Source organism: Pieris rapae, chromosome 18, assembly GCF_905147795.1.
Source record: "Pieris rapae chromosome 18, ilPieRapa1.1, whole genome shotgun sequence".
In the NCBI taxonomy this organism is placed as follows: domain Eukaryota; kingdom Metazoa; phylum Arthropoda; class Insecta; order Lepidoptera; family Pieridae; genus Pieris; species Pieris rapae.
Window position 1 is genome coordinate 661,607 of NC_059526.1, and position 24,676 is coordinate 686,282.

Consider the following 24,676-nt stretch of genomic DNA (forward strand, 5'->3'; position numbering starts at 1 on the left):
ATAAATACAATGATATAAATTGTGTTCACAAATGAACTATTAAAAACCAATGATTTGATTATTTACCTCTCTGGATGGTTCTATCAAAACTGTATGTCTTGAACTTTCTTTAACAGCACTAGCTTCTTTAAACCACGTACACGCAGGAGCAAATTTACTTAATACTTTACATTCAACAATCACAGTCTTCTTCTTAACTATTTTAATGATCTTTGGTTTCTCTTTAATAACTGGAATGACTGGAAAACAAACGTATGAAAATAATATTATCGATATGAAATCATTTGACGTTTAATTAAAAATAAAAAAAATTCTTACTTTCAATATTGAGCGTTAAATTCGCGTTGAGCTCCCCAAGTTCATTTTTAATATTGCATTTATACAATCCGGAGTCTTCAATGCCAGGATCGATAAGTTCTAATATTATGGTATAAATATCTTCTTTCACCTCGATCCTGGTTTTAATTTTTGATGAGTCCCGTATTTCTTTACCCTCGTGGTACCAGACGATTGTTGGTTTTGGGCTTGCTTTAACTTTGCAACCCATAACTACTAATTTTCCATTGTCCTTTGATTGAATAGTTGGTTTTTCAACAAATGTCGGACCTTCACCCTCAGGCTCTGGTTCTGCTTCAATATTTAGGTTCAGATTAGCGTTACTTTCTCCGAACTCATTTACGACATGACAGCGGTAAGCGCCACCATCCGCTGCAGTCGGGTTTGATAAAAGCAACACTAATTCATAAACATCTTCGCTAATGACTGATGATTTGATTTGAATTTTACTACTAGCTTTAATGACGGTTGATCCCCGGTACCACGTGACTTCAGCCGCCGGCTTAGCCTTGCAAACACAACGCATTGTGATGAGCGTGCCATCTTCGTTGGGAATAATTCTCGGTTTCTCAATAAACGAAGGTGCAAAACCGTTTTCGTCATCCCCACCTGTATAAAGTAATTTAATTACGGAGTTAGTCATATTTGTGAGAACTTATTCCTATTTATTGTTTAAGTAATGCTTTATTTACCCTACTTAGTTTAATCTGAAGCTATGGTGATGAACTTTAAAGTCCTATTTTAATTTTTCGTGAAGATTTAAGAATGATAAACTGCATCATGCAATTGACAAATCTACCTAACATGCATTCGCTACTGTATGCGTACTGACTCTATATATTTAACTTCCATTTTTTTTACCTTGGAAATTGAGAGCAATGTTAGCATTACTCTCGCCAAACAAGTTAAAGGCGTTACATCTATAATTTCCACCGTCTTCTGCAGTGGGGCTTAATATTTCTAACGTTAAATTGTACGTGTCTTTTCCAATAGCTTTCCTAGACATCTTCATCTTAACACCATCCTTTATTTCTTTGTCTCCATGAAACCATGTTATATCTGGTAATGGATGAGCTTCTAGTATACATTCCATAATGAGGATATCACCCTCTTGTCTAATAGTAGGCTTCTTGGGAAATCTGGGTGCTTTACCGTCAGGAATTCTGTTTAAAAGGGTAATTGTTATTATCTCTGACCTACAATTATTTAAAGTACAGTAGAGGTACAAATGCATACTTAGGTTTGTCCCCGCTTTGGAAATTCAAATTGATCTTTGCTACACCTTCACCATGCTTGTTTTTGGCAACAGCCCTATATTCACCTTTATCTGCATTCTCTACGTTTATTATTTCAAGTCGCGCAATGTGATACAGCGTTTGATCCTCTTCGAGCGATATTTTGTAACGACTACTTTCCTTAACTATATTTTTGCCGTGATACCTGTTTCGTCAAGTTTCAGTTAATGGATATTCAAGTATTTTCAGTGTTAATAGTATAGTTATTGGCCCTTACCATGTAATGGTTGGTTTCGGTTTGCCAACACATCGACATTCAAATGTTATTTTTGTACCATCTTCCGATTGTCTGATAACTGGTCTCTCCGTAAAAGTAGGTTTAATATAATCTTCAGGTACGGGCGCTTCATCGCCTAATCATCAAATTACATTCGTTAATCAATCAGGGCGTCAATCAAAAAATCAGTCATCAGTTATATATCGCATTTAAGATGTTTTCTTACGTGTTGTGTCAAATCATTATTAATTAATATTCAGGCAGGTTTTAGAGTTAAATGAGGAACATATTGAAGAAGTTAATGAATACGAATAAAGTAAAAGTATAACTGGATCATATAATAATACAAATCATAAACCTATTTTATATAATTGAATAGTACGCATAACAGTTGCTAATAAGTTTAAGATTAAAGATACATTGATTAATGAATATAAGAAAAATTAATAAAGCGTTATAGCAACTGAATTAAATAACAATGAATACAACGCTACGCGTGCATAATATGAGGGATGATTAGAGTAATTTGTGCAGTGTAATTCCGTAATTGTGAAAAATATATAAATAATATACATGCATTGAAGTGTGAGAAAACATCTTAAACGGATAACAATACATGTATATAAGTGTAATGTGTATAATAGAAATTAGTTCATGAAACAAAAGCTGCAAATTCTACATTTACACAATAATGTGAATTAAAACAAAATGACACTGATTGTTCAAAGCTTTAAAATATTATGTGTAACACTGAGGCATAAACTTCATTATTTAGTTTGAATTTTTATTGTATTAATATAGTAAACACACAGTTTATACTCTGTGAAGTTACAACAATCTGAATGCAGCTAACCCAAATTTAGGACCTGTGTTTTTTAATCAAAGCATAAACTTACTTAGAAAAAGAAATGAATGAGTGAGTGCTTAACATATTGCAAAACATCAATTATAAGTAAATCAGTTAAATGGTACTTGTTCAACTAAAGTACTCTTTCGTTTCTTTCTATTTATTTTATTTATGCTGTGATGAAAAAAGACAGATAAGAAATTTAATAATAATCTTTAAATTTACACGCGTTCTACGAAATATTTAAATTATAATATTATTTTTATCATTTACATCTCCTCAGTGTATACAATTAATTTGACTAATTGTAATATAATAATTACTTATTTTCAAACACTATTTGGGTGATTATTAATAAAATCTTAAAAAGGCTCTTTTCTTGAAAATTTGTTTAAATTCTACCGATATTGGGGAATCATAACCGAGTACGGCTAATGTTGTTTTAATTTTTTTTAATTTGGTTTTTTAATACTTACTGTCAAAGTTTAAACTTATTGTAGCGTTACTCTCTCCTAGTTCGTTCTTAGCGGTCACTCTGTATTTGCCCGCGTCTTCAACAGTCACATTGTTGATTTCCAGCGACGCGTAATAAGATTTGCCGTCCTTGTTAACCGTTAACTGAAAATTTAATTAACAAATTATAATTAAAAAACAATGGGAGATCTTGACAGTAAATTTATCTCTTAATTATTTATAAAAAAATATATTTTTGTAAGACAGTCAACTAAGTACCTACTAGTGTATTGAAAAACTACTAATATGGTTTGGTAATGCGTGTATGTTGTGATTGTATTTATTTTATATTGTATGTTATTCAAAATATCGCTACAACTTTAATAATGCGGCTTAAACCACAGATTGTTGCTAGTTTTAAAAAATAGTAAAGGTATTCAATATATTGAAAGTCTTTGTTTAAAAAATTAATGAATTTAAAATTAATGATATTGAATTTTTATTTTGAAAAAGTTACTGTGATGACAGATGGATTAATAGAATCTTTCTAAAAATAACAATATTATAATATATAAAAAAACGTAAATATCCATATTGAGATTTTTTATACTTTAAGGCTACAAAAAATGCATTTAAAATGTAGGTAATCAAGAAATTGATTTGATTGAACGTCGATAAGGTAATCTAATCTAAATCTAAATAAATATATAGGTTATCCAAGTCAAGGACGTCCATGTGTCCTGAACTAGTAATGAGGTCAAGGTCACTTCTTATACATTTTATATGGCTACATTGGTCTACTATAAGAATATAAGATTTAGGTATCACTTATTCCACGTCATTTAAATTTGTATCGGTAGACAATCCTAGAATCCTATTTATTTATTTATATATTTTATTGTTTCTACTCATCAGCAAGGAAGACCAAGAAGTAGGCCGAAAGAAAATGTCTCGGTACTCTTTTAAAATATGGAAGCGTCATACAAAATTACTATGAAAAACAATGAAAGAAACCATGTTGAGAGGGAGATGCGGCTCGCTGTTTATTTGTATTGAAATACAAAAATTAAATCCTCACAGTCCACTTTCTAAGTCTATCTAGTCTAAGCATGACGTGTGAGCCATATTTGAGGGAATCAAACGACCCTTTTTATAACATCTTCACAGACTATAAGGATAACAGTATTACTTAATAAAATAAAAATATGTCGAATAACTGTGCTAGAGTTATAAGAAATATCTCCATCGATAATTTATTAGAAAATTATGATAAAAAGAGATGCTGCATGTAATACCTTGTGTCTAGCACTAGGAGAGACGCCGGTCCCGTTATGAGACCAGCTGACACTAGGCACTGGCTCAGCTTCAATGCGGCACTCGAAGATCAATCGCTTGCCGTCGTCTTCTTGTCGGATTGCTGGCTTGCGCGCGAACGTTGGCGCCTTACCGTCTACTTGTCTGCAGACACAAATTCCTTAATTAATCCCGGCCAATTGGTCTAGTATAAAACTCTCATGCCCCATAGGGGGCTTCGATATACATAATTTTTAATTAAAACAAAAAGTATCGTTAAATCAAATAAACATATATGATAGATATCATAATTGTCCATTTAGAAAGAAATTAGTAGGAATTTGGTAACGATAAAATAGTTTTAATAAATTTTCGAATGAATTAATTTGACAATGAAATGGGGGTCAGGTTGGGAAACATTGCTCTAATGTATATTTTTCATAGCATACAGTTTTCATCTACGAGAGATATATTTTGACATTATTCTAACAGTTTTTGTAAGTATTTAACATTAAACGAAAATAAAATACTAAGAAAAGTAAATAATACTCACTTCTGCTTTTCTTCGTCTGCAGCTGAAAATCAAAAATTGATTATTTTTACTCTTATATTTTCACTTAAAAATAGAACATAATCATATTTCATCAATTCATATGATTCTTTAATCTTCTTTTCCGTTCTACGTTCTTGATTCGAAAACTAGCAGTAGTAAAATTAGAAGCAATTAATGTGTTTTTTTTACTTTTTTGACGTTCATAAGTGTACATTATGTTACCTACATGAATAAATGTTTTTTGACTGATTTGACTGACTGATTAAAAACATGAACATGAAACATGAGAAATTCATTAATATTTGTAAATAAGAACAAAAAACTTAAAAAAACTTACGGCTAAAGTTAAGATTGATGGAGGCGGCCACCTCGCCCATCTTATTCTTAGCTTTAACCTTGTAAAGTCCAGCGTCTGTTTCCACCACATCATCCAGTTCCAGTACCACCAGGTACTTGTTGTTTGCCACACTCTGGATTCTGTAAATCATTTATTTATTCATAAAAATACATATACTTCCTTAGTACTAAGCCGATACGATTGAGATGAATTCTCTCTATTCGATTCTCGGTGTATAATAATAAACGCCTGCTTTGTTACAACAATAACTAAGTATATTTCCAACACTTCTTATCCTTAAACAACCACACAGCTTACAATTTAACGTCCGTCTTCGTCAAGCGGATCGGTCCGAATAACCTCACTTATTTTAGATCGTATCAAGACTACCCTTCATTATGTTTGTCACTGTCGGTATCGAATCAATCAACTAACTTACATCGAGTAAAACATATTAAACAAATACAATCATCAAATAATCTATACTGTAAATTATAAATATTAATTATAAACATAATAAAATTGTAAAGTAATAACATATCATCATAAATTCGTTACATCGTGAATCAAGTACAATCATCAAAATAAAGTAGCTTGTAAATTGAATATAAATATTATTTAAAAATAAACGTGATTTAAATAATAAATTTGTAAAATAATAACAAGTAATCTTAAATTCATTACACGATATTGTCAAAAAGTCGACGTCATCGAAGTCACTCCGCCAACATATAAATATGATGATAGTGTCGGAGACAGAATTCAGTAAGCGCAACGTCTTTGTTAAACATACTGTTTCTGGCCCTTGGTGGTACTAACAACCTTGGCGGTTTAACATTTAGCCTAGCTACAAAGAGACCCAGTTCTTGATAGAAACATGGGTTGCTCACCACTCCAAGTCTTAACGTAAATTTAAAATTACTACTGCTGTCTGAGACAAGATTCGTATGTCCTTTTTCAAGGGTAAATACTCTTGGCATATATTGTCAAAATGTACTAAAATACAGTTTCTTAATCGTTAAAGGTAACATACATTCTTATATTATTCTTGGTAAAACAACTACGTTACAAATACTAGATGTATATGTTTAAAGAAGAAATCTTATAGAAAAAAATCCTAAAATATACCTTAAAAACTAGTCTAGAACGCTCTATTTATTAAATAGGAGGCAAACGGGCAGAAGGCTGGCCAGGTGCTAGGTGATACTGCCACCCATGGACAGTCACATAGCCTAAAGGCTCGCAAGTGTTGTCGCAAGAATTGGTACGCTCTTTTCTTTTTCTATGACGGATTGGTTCCGAAACCATTGGTACTTTTGAACAATAAATATTACTCAAGTAATACTTAACAGATATATGGATACTTACTTAAACTGTGTCCTATTATCTTCTTTCAGCAGTTCATCACTGCGATACCAGCTGATTTCAGGCTTGGGACCTGCGAAGAGCTGGCACTCGAAGACCAGCTTGTTCCCGTCATCCTCTTGCCTCAGCTGCGGCTTCTGCGTGAAGCTTGGGGCAAAATCGTCTGCCACCCCCATATTGCTAGCTGTTTGTCATTACTGGCGGGGGAAAGCTGCCGTCGCTGGGAAAACCTGAAATATTTTTTATACATATTACTTATAGCTGTGATAATGATGGACAGGAAATATAATACGAGTTTTAAATTCATGACTCTTGACTATCGACATGAATTTAAATTTATATTGTATGAAGCAGTATTTCCTAAAGTTACGTCTAAGGGGGAAATTTGATTGTTCAAGAGTGGGGCATCGAAATTTCAGATGGATATAAACAACGTGGAGACTTGAGACTCAAGCTAACCAAATTGGAGCCTAATACAAAATCTATGTACAGCATTCATCTGGCGCAAGGATCTCACTAAATTAATGTGGAAATTTGTAGGTTAAGGCCGGTTAAGATAGAGCATGGCACAAAACAGTTTGGGAAACACTGATCTGGAGAAGAAAGAAATTCGAAAATGCTTAGTTAATCTCCTGCTTTGAATGAGTGTTAAGTAAATGGCCAATTTAAAGATTAGCAGCCCTTATGCCAGGTTACCTGGTATGTGGGCTACTTATCATTTCATGGAGCACGATTTCTTCGTTTAACGAAGCCCCATAAAATGATTTTAATTTATAATTCAATATACACTGCAAATTTCATTACGAGTATCATACTACAACATAACAACAAAAACTCCACGTCATTTATTCAAAATTCAAAAATATGGACCTTAATCTAATTTATAAAATTCTCGTGTCACAATATTCGTTCCCATACTCCTCCGAAACGGAGGGACATCATCGAAGGACATCTGGGGGCTAGCGCGCACACTACTTTAGTTATTTTTTCCACCGTGATATTAATTGTTTATACTACGTATTTGCGTGTTGTTCTCACGAGTATATAAGTGCGTGCTCCTATTTCACCATGCCTCCTGCTGATAGAGGACAAATCTTTGTTTTTAATTTATTGTTTTATTCTTTATTACTCAGTATGTCATATGGAACATGGTGTAGTGGTTGCAGCTCCTTACAAACATTGTGTAAAAAAAAACTTGGCGATTAAAAAGAGTGGCGGAGAGTTTATTGCCAGTTCTTCTCTTCCATTCTACGCCCTTGATTTGAGAACTGGCAGTAAATGTAAAATTAAATTCGTTTAATATTTCTTTTTTTTGACGTTCATAAGTGTACATAGTTACCTACATGAATAAATAAATTTTGATTTGATTTGTGGAAATACTGGGTGACAGTTATGGACGCCATCCGGCGAACAAGCCCATGACGAAATGGTCACCGCACCGTTTGTTTCATAGCAGTGCACGCGTCACACAATTTGGTGCACGCAAAATAGGAAAATGGCGTCATCATGTACACAAAAAGAGAATATTAGAGATATTGATAATGTCATACATCATTACTGAATAAGTGGAAAAGAGACCAGCACTCTATGACTATTCTCTACTATTCTAGACTATTCTGACATTATTTTAAAAAGTTAGCAATGATTGGGGTAACTGACCGAAACGGTCGGTCTGTCAAAACCCATATCTGTCTGGCAAATAACGCTACGCTTTGGTGGAAGCATATGTATGAAAATCATCGTTACGAGTAAAGCGGAGTCCGTAATGGGTCTGTTCCGCTTACAGTGGAAGGCTGGCATTAAAGTCGAATACGTACTGTTACCGTGACAATGGTATGGGAAAATATTCCTGTAGTTTATTCTACCGAATCATTCGAAAGTATGTTCGGAATGCGATGCGTATAGAAAGGAGGATGTATTACTGTATATTCTATGTTCTACATAATACAAGTTAGAACGTAGTATGTTATTACTGTTATTTGATATCAAACATTTCTTATGTCATCTGACCAAACAGAGGGCTTTTGATTAGTTTAGAACTGTTACTTTTTAAGCAATTTTTCATTACCTACCTATCTACTGCTTTAAAAAAAATGTATGCAAAGCTATAAAAAATACAAGTATTTAGATTTAAAGAGTAATCATAAGGCTTTAGTGACTGTGGTTTATTGAAAAATTTAACACGTAGTTCATGAATTAAAATTTAGGAGACTCGTTTTTATTTTAAATATGGTGCAATAGCAAGATTTTGAAATTCGAACGACGAAGAGCTTCCGACTACATTACATTGTACTAATAAACAATATGGATTTTTCTTGTTCTATCTACGTATATAATATTAAGTAAATAACATAAAAGTTGACACATTTCATATTATTTGACAGAAGTCCTTTAGAGGGTTATGATAGAGCTGAATACATCTCCTAAAGCTTGTCTTTTTATATAGTTTTCATACTTCTGTGTGACTGAATAAAACTATCTGTTTTAAATATTTTATTGCTACTTGTTGTTTTATTAAATCAACTAAAAAGTATTTTTTAACTGTATGCTAAATTTACCACATCACTCGCCGTTCTTGCCTTCTTTACGCAATTTTGAAGCCAACGGCGTCGCTAGGAGGATGGAAAACAGATGGAATATTTTTGATCCCATGGAGGATGGGACTGTTTGGACTGCTACTAGTGTAACGTTATCAGCCCCTTCATACTATACCTAGTCTTTTTAAAATTAATTTTGCTTTTTTTATTTAAAGTTTATCGTAGTTTTAATATACCTATACATGTAGTTTTTTTATATAAATCTACAATTTTTTAAAAATGCAGGAAAATTAACAAAATATTTCTTTCGCCCTAAATGTATTTTTTAAACCATCTCGATAACAGGTGGTTCAATAAGTTTCGACGTATCCACAACGCTACGACATTGCTACGGTATTGTAGCATTGTGTTTGTACGCGAAAACATAATTTGTAAAAAGGGACAGTGTTTCATTGTCCTGGCTAGAATATATCCAATCGTTTGTATATTATTATTAATAAGTCTTTATTGATTGCATTTGTTAGTTAGTCTAATACATAGGCCTCTTCCAGCAGCTTCCTTTTTTTTTAAATATTTTTATATGTTTAAATATGTTTAATTATTTGTGAAGTAAATTTGCAAAACTGCATAATGCGATATACTTTTAACAAGTGCCCAAGTGAAATATACTCAAACTCTAAATAACTTTATTCACATAGGTAACCAAGGACACAGATGTTAAATTGGGCCTCTCATAGGCACTCTTTTTAATCGCTAAGTTTTGAGTTATACAAATTGTTTAAACGGGAGCAAATCAATCTCAAAGATTAGGATCATTTAAATAATCGTCAAGTTTATAAAAAGCTGTATTGATTAATTTAGATTTAACAGATTAACTTAAAAATAGAGTGGTTAAAAGTGGTATATTGATTATAATTAAGTAAAAGATTTTCAGAAATCCAGCTGTAATGGGAAACTACATCTTCCTAAAAATTGTGTGTCAAATCATGAATTAATCATATGAGGCGTTAAATTATTAGTAAAAAATATTAACATTTACAAGAGCAATGCAGCGGTTATCAAAATTATTTCAATTGATAACCTCAAAAAAAAACGTGGAATGAAATTTTTATTCTTAATAAATAAAGTAGTACGTTTCCAATGGTATTAACGATAAAATTTCACTATGTATAGATATATATACAATATCTTTGATTTTTGTTTCTTTAATTGACATAAAAATACACACAGAAACGTTTAGAAAACGAAATTATTTTTTGGTATATTTGTGTGAGATTTTAAGAAGGATAACCTTTTCCACGTCCATCGCTTATTAGTGAACCCTAATTCCCAATAATATTAATAGTTTTTAGCATCAAGCACAGAAATATACAATTCTACTCATTTTTACAATAATGAAGATATAATTGTTACGAAACTTCAAATATATTTTCTTTTAGTATTGTCTTTTATTTACATAACTTTTACACATTTAAAGAAAAACACTTTTTTAACGGATTATAGATATGTATTTATATTTAAACTTATAATTATTTGTACATAATTTTAAATTTAAACCGACGTTTCGCGTGCTTTACAGCAATAGAGAGGACGGCCTAAAATTATCAAACACCTGGGATCCAATAATATCCAAATTAAAATCTCAAAATAAACAACCCGCGAAAATGGAGGACACCGTGAGCAATTTCTGCAAAAACCCTACATCTTTTAGTCGATACCAACTCCGGGGAAATAAATACAGATAACACAACATTTTTCTGCAGCTGTAATACTTTTTGACATTTAACACCTTTGTCTTCAGTCACCGTGACCACGCACGCTGTAAAGCACGCGAAACGTCGGTTTAAATTTAAAATTATGTACAAATAATTATAAGTTTAAATATAAATACATATCTATAATCCGTTAAAAAAGTGTTTTTCTTTAAATATTTTCTTTTATTATTAATACTTGATTTATTAACGTTAAACGATTGTTTTAAAAATTTTTGACATTTATATTTTATTAGATCGATATTAAACAGGCACCTTCACCTTCTAGCTACAGACACCAGGCAACCAAGCGCAGTGACGCGTGCACAGGTATAGATCACTCATACGAGATATTATTACAAAGCTTGTAGGGAATACTATGAATCATGAAAATCTAGGATTGACATAAGTCAATCATATCATCATCCATCAGACGAACTTGGCGCGAGGCGATATGACTCATCTGGTCAGCGCCATCTAGCGAAGGCTAAGCGTGTGGGTGCCTAGTTTTCACAAGTGAACGAATAATTCTATTTCTGTAAATGTGAAGGCCTCGTCTTGCGGGAATTTTACTCGATCACCGCTAATATGAAATAATTAGAGACTTTTAAATACATACCAACAACAAAAGTAAAAAATCCAATCCACAAATCACACACACAAACACAATTAGAACGGAACTGGACCGGAAGTGGGTACTGAAATATTCGAAACTGTTCGAAACTCGGTAAGTGCCGGCGGCGGACGTCGGTTCGTTTTCGAAATCGTAACTAAACTGAAAGTTGGCGGGGTTCCGAGGCAGTGTGGGAATTTGCGTAGGAAGTTGCAAGTTGGATAACAGTGACGTTAGGTGTTTTCCGACTAAGATAGAAAATGATCTAACGAAAATGTAAATACTTTTGAAATCAATCTTAAACAACTTACGAATGTCTCTTTCATACAGTATGTATATATATTTATACACGCATATATATACGCCTCAGTATACCGAGGAGAATTTCATAAGTTCAAAGTAATAATCACTTTGACGAGTGCGATTTTCATAACTACGTTAAAGTTTGTTTGTAGTTTTAAAAGTTTAATTAGGTTTAAAGACATTTATCCTCATAAAAGACATTAATCACTTACATGAAAACACATATATGCTAACGTTACAATTTGAAAAAAAAGAAACTTGGTAAAACTTGGATGAACTTTCATTTCCGTAGATTGGGATCACTCAATAGATGGGCTTTTAATCTTAACTTAAATATTGCTCGGCTGCCTGCATTTTCTTATATTTTGTGGGAGTCTATTATAATATTTAATTCAAATGTTAAAAATATGGTTGGTCTTGACCAGTAATTAAATTTAAATATCAGTTAGTCACATTGGTTAGGAAAACAAAATACAAGTGCCTGACATTCCAAAATTTATATGAAAGACAATTTATTAATTCTCATTACAGCAGATTGAGATCATTCAATTAAAATTGTTACAATACAAGTTTCTTAATTGTTATAAATTATACAGAGTAAGGGATATTAATATAGCAAATGATTGACGTACAATATAATCTGGAGTCAAAGTTCATCCAGTTAACTATCCTTAATATTTAAATATTCAAGAAATACCTTCCTTTAAAAAGGAAAAGTATGTATTTGTACACACAATACGGTTGAAGAATAATTATTTACTCGCTATAAACAAAATTGAATGTCACAATAAATGCTAAAAGCTTTTAACCTGAATTAAAGCAATATTATGTATAAATTATTGCTTACATCAGTCTATGTCAGGTCTTGAAATATCGTCTTGAAGTTTTCAATCTATAATTAAACTTTGGTACCATTACAACAATACAAGTTCGTTGTCCTTATTATAAATGGCTTGTATAAGGCTGTCATTTGCTTATACAAAATTTTCTACAGACCGATGTTTATTGAGACTGGCCATGCAGGCAAGGGCACAGACACAGACATAGTATATAACATTAACTATGATAATGTATACGATTCGTTAAAATATGTTTTTTGTGACATTGGTCTGTTAACTGTAGGTATAGTTTATATCAATTTTTTTTTATAGAACAGGGGGCAAACTGGCAGGAGGCTCACCTGATGTTAAGTGATACCGCCGCCCATGGACACTCTCAATGCGTTGCGGGCCTTTTAAGAATTGGTACGCTCTTTTCTTGACCCTAGGTCTAGGACCCTAAGTCGAATGGGTTCGGAAATACTTCAGCCGGCAGCTGGTTCCACAAAGTACAATATATATGTCTCTATAATTGTATGAATTTTAATCATTTTTATTATTACCATATAGGTTAAGCAAATTAGTTAATACTGTATATTTTACTGTTATGGTTAGGTTTTATTTAAATAAATAAATCACAAAAATTTTAATTTAAAAACAATAAAACCACTATATCCACTTTCATAATCTCTATATTAAAATTCGCCCTTCAGTGGTTACATTTGTCTTATTTTTTCTTGGCAACTGAAATTGACCGGTTATACCGGTGAGTGAATATATAATGACATTTATTAAGATAAATATATTTTTGAAATATGCCTTCCAATAATTTTTAATAAATTTTAATATGTACCTACACGAAACCGAATTATGCAGTTTTTACTATATGTTTATATTAGACCAGTTGATGTGTATTATGTTTTTTAATCAATTTTAAATATCCGAAGTTTTATTATAACATCGCTAATTTTTAAAATTTAAAGTCTCCACACATAGGAGGTCGTATTTCACCTCTGTTTATTTCCGGCTCTATTGGCTACACCCGTAACTGTACAATTACAGGTTTGCTGGGGATGGCCACGCTTCCACTTGAAATCTGTTCAAAGTGGGCTATCAATTTCCACTTGTGTCGCTTAATCTGATGTCTAATCGTGGTTTCTCAAAAGAGGGAGTGGGGGAAAAAAGTATGTAGTTTTTATCTGAATATATTACAAATCAATTTTTGCAATATATTCAGATAAAAACTATTGATTGAATTTCATCAAACTTTATATCAAAGATTTTATAGCAGCTTTTAAATATATATATTGAAGTAGATAAGACCGTGGGTGATTTTAATATTTAATCACATTTTTCAAATTATTTGCTTGGTAAGGCTTTTGGGAATACTTCTACGTCAGGTTCGCAGTTATAATGTAGAACGTTATAGAAATTAGTTTACAGGAAATCTATTTCAGCATACGTTGAAGTCTGTGTAAACAAAGCTCTATTTTAGATCTTAACTCACCCAGGAATGCATTTCGATAAAGTTTCAGTCTTTCAGACGAGAATGTTTCAATTATTGTATACAGTTTCTCGATTTTGGGTCAACGTTTTATTCCGATAATATCGAATAAACATTATGTTGAGTTTAGTCTAGTCTCTGTTAAATGCCAATGATTCGAAGTCTAATTTAGGTCATTATACTGATGAATTTTCCAATCATATTCATTTGAGGATTATCAGAATTTCCAAGGTAATTCGATATCGAAGGTAATATAAAATTTGAATACCCATAAACGTTGTGTTAAAATAGCTGTGTTGAGTGGTACGTCTGTAACGTACTAATACATAATTTTTTTAAATAGGCAAACTCTGAAATCATAAAAATTTAGGTTCTGTTTCACAATGTATGGATAGGGTAACAAATAGCTATGCAACACATAAATTGTTCGAAAGATAAAAGTTGCAAATAAGAAAATTCACTTTGATTAGCGCTATCTGACAGTCGTGAAACGCAACAGTAGTGTTTATCCTACCAATAAGTAATAAATTTGGAAACTTATTTGGAACTCATCCGGACATTGTGAAATGGACCCTTTTCGAAATTACCAGTTTGAAAATTTCGAGTTTTGTAAGGCGTGTCACATTTATTACACGCACACAACCATAGATTTTGGATAACAATCGGATTCCATATTTGAATAGCATTGTTAGATCGTTAAGCTGTGTTATTTTTATCAATTGTACATAAAATGATAGACATTTTATACTTATGGTAATTCATTTTATTTTTATTAATTAATCCATCCAGCTGATTATAATTTTTAAAATAAAATGCAAATGCATTTTTACGAATTTTTTTAGCTTTTAGGTTGTTACAGATTTGTTGCACAATAATTAGAATTTTCTTTAAATAGATATTAATTAATACTCATCGAATTGTACCCTCGCTTTGGATTTGAAGTCAGTTCAAAACATCGTTTTTTTTTAAAGAACAGGGGGCAAACGGGCAGGAGGCTCACCTGATGTTAAGTGATACCGCCGCCCATGGACACTCTCAATGCCAGAGGGCTCGCGAGTGCTAATTATTTCCAAATGATCCGTCATTACTTAGTAATTATTTATTTGTAACGTATATGTGCGTGGGTTGTTTCTCGGGTTTTCTTCTAGTCTATAATTAAACGCGATGAATAAAGCGGAGCGTATTAAAATCGTACTTTAAAATGACACGAAGTCACGAGTGATATGAGTTGACTGCCCTTGTACAAATATTCGGTTGTCTGTAAAGTCGGTTTACTGACGATAGTTGAACGTGACAACGTCATAATACTAATGGAATGGTTGCATTTTTCAAAAGAAATTTTTAATTTTATTTGTAGGATTGATATTTTGAACCATCGCATGTCGGGAAGCGGATAAGGCTTTGCTGTTACCGCATCCCGTATAAAGCGATTGTTGGTGGCGCCTTGGGGTTTTAGCGGGTTCCGCATAACCAGTACGAAGCAGTTGCACCAAGCAGTCGCGCCGCGGAAGGGAATGCGCAATGCATTTCCCCAAGTAAAAAAAAGAAATGTAATATAGGTGTATACATTACAATATGAATAAAAAATCACAATTTTTCCCCAAATTGTGTTTTATTTAACATCGTGTTTATTCTTAACCGTTACGAACGTAAATTTGTACTTGGCATTGGTTTTATTGTACAATTTGCAACCTACATGAAATTTTAATATTATCCGTCTGGTGCAAAAACAAACAAATCTTTCATCGAGATAAGTCGCCACGGTACTTTAGATTTTGAAAGTATATATTTAAGACAAAGACTAGAAAAGGACGGCAATATCAATGGTCCAAATTCAAATTCAAATTCAAAATTTATTTATTCATGTAGGTAACAATGTACACTTATGAACGTCAAAAAAAGAAATATTAAATGAATTTAATTTTACATTTACTGCCAGTTCTCAAATCAAGGGCGTAGAACGGAAGAGAAGAACTGGCAATAAACTCTCCGCCACTCTTTTTAATCGCCAAGTTTTTTTTTTACACAATGCTTGTAAGGAGCTGCAACCACTACACCATGTTCCATATGACATATTGAGTAATAAAGAATAAAAAATAAAAAAAAATTAAAAACAAAGATTTGTCCTCTATCAGCAGGAGGCATGGTGAAATAGGAGCACGCACTTACGTACTCGTGAGAACAACACGCAAAGACGTAGTATAAACAACTAATATCACCGCAAACACGAATTCAAGTACGACCAGTCACCACAAGTAGCACCCGTTCACGAGTATGACGCATGGCCAGCCATTGGCCCCCTCGCCATATTTTAGGGAGAGAGACAACCCGACGCATGGACGCCGCCACAAGCAATGACATTTGAGTGAGCATGACGATCCTTGAAATGTGCACTTGGCTACACAAGAAAATAGTAAAAGATGATTAAGGAAAAGACTAAGGCGACATGAGAAAAGCAAGGGTTTTTTGTGGAGATCGGTTCTCGGGGAAGTATATGCTAGGAATCAGGGAAGTATCTGGAATTTTCCAAATATTAAGTATAAATTATAACCATTTTATTTCGTGTGTCGAGTTGTTCAATAACGAGTCCTCATGGCATTGAGTGTCCATGGGCGGCGGTATCACTTAACTTCAGCCTCCCTGTTTTTCAAGATATCGGAGCTTTCTATGAGTAAATTATTGCTACTAATGGTAGCAAAAATTGAACGTTTAAATAAATAACCGGAAATAATCTACCAGTGGCTGCGATAAAAAAATTAAAAAAAAAACCGAATGCTTTAAGAAAAACACTTAACACATGAAAATAAATAAAATACGTTTATTTTGGAACATAAGATCATCTAGGTATCACTTATTCCACGTCAATCAATTCGAACTTGTAGGCATCCCTACTCATCGGTAAAGAAGACAGAGGGTGTAGGCCGAGAGAAAAAGCCGGCGTAAAAAACTCTCGGTACTCTTTGTTTTTTTCATGTTCAACCCATTCTTCAGCGAGGGTCCTCAAACCCCTATAGTAAAATCTAAATTTTAGGATAACTATTGAAAGTCTTTGAATATAACTTATGTAATCAATATGTATTGTTTTACTAAACAAGAACATACATATGACTGACGCTACACTCATGAATGTATCGCCACTTAATGACAATGAATCATATTATGCATTCTTAGCTACACTTGTTAGTATCGAAAACAGCTCTGTGATTGAATGCTTTTCACAGATGAACTTTAAAATATGTACGGTGTTTAAAACTAGACGTTTGACGGGAATTTGTAATGTTATGCAAGAGGTGTATAGTTGGTGCCTATTTTATCACTATTTGTTAAAGCCTATGTATTGAAGACGCTTATATATTCTTGCCCGCTCTACGCCCTTGACTTGCGAACTGGTAGTAAATGTAAATTTACAATTAATTTAATTTTTTTTGACGTTCATAAGTGTAATTGTTTACCTAGACGAATAAAGATATTTTGTTTGTTCGTTTGTATAGAAGCAAGGATATCCAAATGGTGCACTATACCAATAAGGATATATAGTAAAAAATGTGACCGCATGTACCTACAATAATGGAACGGATAAAAATACCCACACATGCCAAAGTTATAACTACCCCTTTGTTGCGTGGATTATAAAATAGCTACAGTTTTTATAGAGATTTAATTAATAGTTGAAAAACAATTTTTACTCAAAAAAACTGTTTTAAACAAGTACCATGTACTACTGAATTGTTGACCAGCGATATATGAATTTTGTCAGAACCCTTTGGTCACGAATAAATATTAATTATTTACCACAACATAAGTGATAAGTGTTTTAATAATTTCGTTAGTATTTTGTAATATAACGACTATTCTAAGATACAATATAAATCTCCAACTTGATAATATTCCTAAAGTGGGCTCAGAATCTAAAAATCTGTTTTATGGTAACTTCTGGAAAAAATATTTTTTATACGATTTGAGCTTAGAAGCGTCTAACGCGTCATTAAGCTTTCATTTATAAAGTCACTAAGGATTTTATAAATCGTAGTTGAATAAATGGACCATAACTTCATCAAATCTTTTGATCTTCTATAAAACGTTGCAATGGAATCTTGAGTCTTTATTTTATTGTAAAACAGTTGAAAGTATATTTTACATTTCAACTAGATATTTCTTCGTCTGATCAGCTTTAAGGGCCTACCAGAATTATCCAAAAAAAGGATTGATCATTAATAAAATTGTATCAAGAATTGTATCAAACCTCTAGGCTTCTACACTAAAACTATGAAGATTTAATTTGTAAGCTTGCTTATTGAAATGTATCTGTATCACTTAACAGTTTTCAAAACTGTCACCCGAAATAAACATAAATCCGGGACGTTATTTACTGTATATTATTGTAATTTAATTATTTACCCGTTTCTATGTAATACATAGCTGGTAAGTATTATGTTTGCGCAGCCCTATAATTTAAGTGTTAGGATTGCGGTTTCACACCAAGGTATTTAAAAATCTATGAGTAATAAGTATGGTAATTTTTACTCAGAAAACTATAGATGTCAAGAGCAATCGCTAAATAAAAGCGTAAGTGCAGTATTAATAACGAATTTCACAATTATTTTCATATTTCGTAAGTCTGGCATCATGCCACGTTAGAGAGTAGAGTAACTCAACGCATGAGTGCGATAGGGACAAAATACAATTTTCATGAAAAATTTTCTCGGTTGCGAAGCGATTTCTAGTAGATGAAGCTATTTTTGTTGCCTTTTTGAAGGTGAACGTCTAAAATGTTCTGGTTTGTGTAAAGTTTTATTGTTTACGTTGAATTGTTGACAGTTAGGAATGAAGATTTGCTTGGAAAAGCAAATAACAATTTCGTGGTTTAAATAACCCTTCTTTTAAAATTTTACTAAAAACGTGTGAAATTTAACAATGCTAAATTTTATACAATAAGCTTGTATACAACTTATTGTAACAAATAATGCAATGAACTGTTAATTTTGCGAGCTGTCGTTCCGTCAGTTATATTATGATTTTTTGAATTATTTTTATACAAATGTAAAACAATGTTAAACTATTGGCTCGGTACACTCTATATAATATATACTCTATAACAATGAGCATCCTGTAATATAATTCTTTCATACACACTTTCGCTTAGATTTATTTCGTCTTTCACACATACACAATTACACAGTCATCATACCATATTCATATATTTATTATTTTTACAGTACCCTCGTTTTTTAAAACCAAATGTGTTTGTTGGTTACCCTTGCTGAAACTTGGTAAATTTAAAGAAGATTAAAACTTCTCTGACACAGATTCATATATATGTATAGTTGTGTGATTATTGCATTAAGTATGGTATACAATTATTACAACATTATCTAATTAATTAATCTTTCATTTTTTTTCTTTGATTGTTGTTAATTTGTGTGGTTGTCTGTGTTTTAATTTGTAATAAATCTTGTGTCTGTCTGTCTATCTGTCTGTATGTATTATTTATCGTCAAGATTTCTAAACACAAAATTATAAATAAGTGCATGAGTGAGGCGTTATGAAATTTTGTCTACGTGATTCTTATCACAGCCCAAGAGAATATTTTATCAAGAACACACGCGCCAAATCTGATAAAACTGCAATTACCATCTTAGTGCCAAGTCTGTTTACACTGTTCGTTAATTTAATGAAGATCACACATCTGTGCCACAATTAGTTTTTCGTTAAAAGCCTGTATGTCACAACACTTCAATCAGTGTTAATCTTGAAATGGATATCAATAGCATTTGTATATTCATGTTTCTTTATACACACACACACAAATAATAAACCCTAAATATCTGTTGTATGTTGAAGAAAACGTTGTCTCGCATACGACTTTTAAATAAACCAAATAAAGCCTTTTTTAGAAATTGAGGGTTTTTATTCATTTAAATACTTGTGTATGCATCAAATCGCATACTTAGTACTAAACACCTTTATAGGAAACATAATGGGTGTAACTTAATTCTGAATATACTTAATTTTCTGGTGTAAAAATCACTGAGTACAACGCCTAGAGACAAGAATATTATTTGCTAGAAAATAATTTTAATTGCCATTAAGATCCTTTTTTAACGTGTATTTAAGATTTTTATCTCCCTCTCTCTTTAGTCGGTAGCTCATGTCTGAGCATCGTGGTCGGCAAGGAAACATCTGGAGCAGATAATCTGTTTCCACCGATTCCTGTCCAGTGCCTCTTATAACAGTTGATCGATCCATGTAGTTGGTGAACAGCCACTTGATCTTTTCTTCCGTGTAACCAACCACGATTAGTTTCTCCAAGTTCTCATCGACCCGCAGCGCATTTTATGGCCGAAATATGATATGATTTGTTGTCGGCAGGATGCGAAGTTGGGTCAGAATCGTACTGATACTCACACTCCCTACGTCACTTTTAAATCGCTGCCCCGACGCGGGGGTCAGTCAATTGACTTCTCAACAATAAAAAAAAGGATCGATGTTGGTGCGATTTAAGATACCCGACACGTTTTACTATTTATTATGTATTGATTCATTTGGCCCTACTCCAATCGAAGATAAATAATTGTATTGTTTTGTGAATCATATGAAAACAATCTCATACGTGTAATATAAAGATTTTATATATGACATTATCTAAATAAATATAAGCAGATAGTCCGCTCTAGAAGCTTCGTTGCTGACAACGACGCTCCGAACTTGAGCTGCCGACTAAAGAGAGAGATATCTAAATATATTTATATGCATTACGAATTTCAAACCATTACCAATAAGTAAAACGCAAATTAACAATTTAATTTTATTCGATTTTGAAAAAGAAGATTGTATAAGATATTTTATATATTAATTCAATTACATGTCTAATGAACGACTTTTGTTAACGACTGATTAAACGGAGCAGTTAAGTTTATTATTATTATTATGTTTTAGTTTATTTTATGGTTTAAGTAACTCAAAGACAGATGCTCTATCTACTGGACACACTCCAGTAAAATGAATGTTAAAAGTTATTGAAGCTAAAGATCGTTAAATTTAACGTGCCAGTTAAAATATTTATGTTAGCGTATTTTATTAAATAATTTTAGTATCGTGTTTACACCAAGGACCAAATAAATTGACAAATAGATAAACTATCTAAAATATTCTGCAAGGTGAATGATATGATTTGAAAAATACATTATACCTATATAAACTAAAATATTGTATTAATGGTTATTATAGATTCCTGTCGTTAGTGCCTTTAAGACTTCTATAGTTCTGTATCTTAGTTTTATGTTATACTTTTTTAAAAATTTTATTTTTGCGTGTTTTATTTTGTTTGTTTTTTGTATCTATTTTATAACTAATGGATCGATTTTAATCGTAAAGACGAACGATTAAAATCTATAGCCTTTGTCCTTGCCTAATAGTAGTAACTAGAAAAGATAATGATAATTTGTCATCAGCAGAATTGCTTGGTTGTGAATAATTTTCATCGCGAATATAAATTCTTACGATAGAAAAAGATTATCACTCATTGATAAAACACGTTCAAAATGAGCTGGTGGAGAGACGCCAGATATTTGTAGTGTCAAACATTCTAGGTCTTGTGATTCGATCTAGATTACGTGACAGACGTCTTGAACGCCCATTCCTATTTCATGAAAGCATATACAATATATTTATTCAAGCATAAATCTAAAACTAAAGGGTTGTAACGATTAAACTTTTACATAAGTATACTATTAACTAACTCGTAAATGCAAAGTTAGGGGATTTTTAAATGAAGTTTAAATCCAATTACCTTCAGGAATTATTTTCAGAAATCTAAGAAGTTATTAAATTATAATTAGTAATAAAATATGAATTGTAATCACGCAGGTGGAGACTTTATATATTTACCAAAGAATCAACTGCAAAAAGGAAACTATGAAATAAGAATTATTAATAATATTTATTCGAATCAATTTATTACTTCATTGACGCAAAAAGTGAATAAGAGTTTCTGTAACCGAGATTTATAATTTTTTATCAGAAAATCGTAGATACCACCACGTCAATTAAAAAGCATTATAATCATTAAATATCAATTATTTAAAATCCTTTCCCATAAACACACATCAAATACTATGTTAAACAATATTTAAGAATAAATGTAATCTATGCTTTCTCTAACTTAAATGATTCGTAAGGATGATCGTTCCAGTAAAATTAATATAATGCATGTGACTACGTAAATAAAGGCATATTTTTTTGATACCTACCTTATTAGATTAAATTTGTGGCTGTTTTTTGAACTAAAATAACAAACGAATATCTGTCCTTATTAAACAATCCTGATAAAAAAGGATCCCAGTAAAAATCTATATTACCAATTACCGTGTACAGACAGAAAAAATTGAGTTTAGTTAAATAACCGTAGGAACACCAAACTAACTAATTAAAAATTAATTTAAATTTACATTGCCACAATCGCAAACAATATTATACAGTTATTGGTATGTGTAGTGGATACATTTATTGGATAATAATGATGAGTAATAATTTACCAATAATATATACGAATATATGCTATCTATCTCTTCTCTGTTACAATTTTTTGAAACATCAATTTGTTTAAGGTTCAATATCGTCTATATCTAAACAAACAAAAACAACAAAAATAATAGACACTTTAGAATATTGTCAAAAACAAATATGGAACTGGGTGGGTCATATTGAAAGAAAAATGGATTGATGAAATAAAAAGAAAAGCTGCTGAAAACTTGATCACCAAGTTAAAAGACAGACAGATGTGGAGCTAAATGAAGGAGACCTTTACCCGAAAAGGGGTCCATAATTATTTATGATACATTTATCAATCAATTATTAATTATGATTGGAATTCAAATTTAAGGAAATATAAATAGTAATATTCTGTTTTTTAATGCATCAACATATTAAGTAAGAATTAATCATACGATTGATTGAAATATATTATTCATGGAAATAAAAAGGCTATTATAATAACAATCATCATTAAAAGTCATTTACGTCAAAGCTTTCACTTATAATATTTTATATTCTTTATATTATAATATTAAGTTTTAATTAAACCTATTTGACATTTAGTGTTGTCGTATTCTTGATTTCTCAGTAGTTGTATCTATTAAACACGACCGCATTTCCGCATACATATAAATCAATTTATAAATCATTATATTACTAGATGTTTAATGTTTATATTATATTATATATAATATAAACGAGATATAGCCGAAACATATTATACTTTTTAAGACTTAACAATTAAATTAGTATATGGCCAAAGTTAAAGTATTGATCATTTATGATAACATTTGTTAATTGTAAAGTTTATATCTTTATCAGGTTCTTATGAATACTCTTTTATGTATTATAGCAATAATAAGAAAGCTACGACGTAGCACTGACCTCATGTGAACGTAGCTACGTATTTTGTTCTACAAAGTTCTACGCATTACTCTTCTGACAATTACTGCAATTTTAAATAACTATTATAGTGCATTATTATTTAATATTGGTTTATTAAGCAGAGAATAAGAGAGAGAGAGAGAATAAGAATTTAACAGCTAAACTTCCTAATGGAATATTGCACAAGTATATGAAATTAATAACAATATAACAATAAATACTTTTTAAAGTCTATTTAATTCGTAAGATAAATTAATATTTATTTTATATTATCAATATTATGTTGATACTTAGTAAATATCTTATATCTTATAAATAATATAACAATAATAATATTCAAAGCAGCAGTGTAATAACAAGTTTTTAGTTTATTTTGGGTTTTACTAGTACACAGTACACACAGTACAGTACTAACCTATGTAACGAAAATATAGAAAGTTATCTCACTTTGACGATGCATATATTTAATGTAATATTGTTTTAGGAAAAGATGTTCTTAAAGAAACAACTGAATAGTTGGTATTTATCAAATCATGTGGTATCTTGATATACAGAAAATATTTATGGCAATTAAAAGCTATTTATAGCATGCACTGTTCATGAGTTCATGAAATTGTATGTGTATGTCATATTCGTGTTAAGGTGAACAATATTAAATGTGTCATATACATTTTTTTGCGCCAGTTACTTGAACCCGGCGACGTCATCGCTAATTTAAATTTACACATCGTCAAGCATGCAAAGCTCAAATAAAAGCACGGCCACAGTCTGCGAGCTCTCGCAGAAAATAGCCAAAATATCATATCCGTTCAAAAATAGTCCGCGACGTGCGCCGTTGCATACAAAAGTGGCCCGAACGTCGGCTTATCGAATTTCTCTGCCTACGCGCGCCCACACACGCCCATTTGACAAGCGACCCCCGCCCGCGCCGGTCATGTTAGTTAGTTAGCCACTTCCACCGCCACCGAAGCATTGAAACTTACACTGGTTGAACACAGAACACACGGTACGCTCGGTGTGCGCGCCACGAACACACT

At 31.8% G+C, this 24,676-nt stretch overlaps 1 protein-coding gene across 43 annotated transcripts in view; it reads right to left on the reverse strand.

The window, feature by feature from the left end:
- Window positions 1–24,676, reverse strand: part of LOC110994581 (twitchin) — a 107,414-nt gene extending 82,738 nt beyond the window's left edge. For 37 of the 43 annotated variants that reach the window (XM_045632186.1, XM_045632185.1, XM_045632184.1 and 34 more), the window contains exons 1-11: window positions 11,604–11,762; window positions 6,700–6,926; window positions 5,332–5,471; window positions 4,995–5,016; window positions 4,444–4,606; window positions 3,172–3,313; window positions 1,849–1,984; window positions 1,573–1,776; window positions 1,198–1,499; window positions 319–945; window positions 67–239 (exon numbers count right to left, since the gene is read on the reverse strand). In XM_045632186.1, the coding sequence (XP_045488142.1) occupies window positions 67–239; window positions 319–945; window positions 1,198–1,499; window positions 1,573–1,776; window positions 1,849–1,984; window positions 3,172–3,313; window positions 4,444–4,606; window positions 4,995–5,016; window positions 5,332–5,471; window positions 6,700–6,872 (2,082 nt within the window). In that variant the 5' untranslated portion in view covers window positions 6,873–6,926; window positions 11,604–11,762. Of the gene's footprint in view, window positions 1–66; window positions 240–318; window positions 946–1,197; window positions 1,500–1,572; window positions 1,777–1,848; window positions 1,985–3,171; window positions 3,314–4,443; window positions 4,607–4,994; window positions 5,017–5,331; window positions 5,472–6,699; window positions 6,927–11,603; window positions 11,765–24,622 lie in introns of those variants that run through there. The other 6 variants (XM_045632190.1, XM_045632188.1, XM_045632189.1 and 3 more) reach the window with 3 other exon arrangements.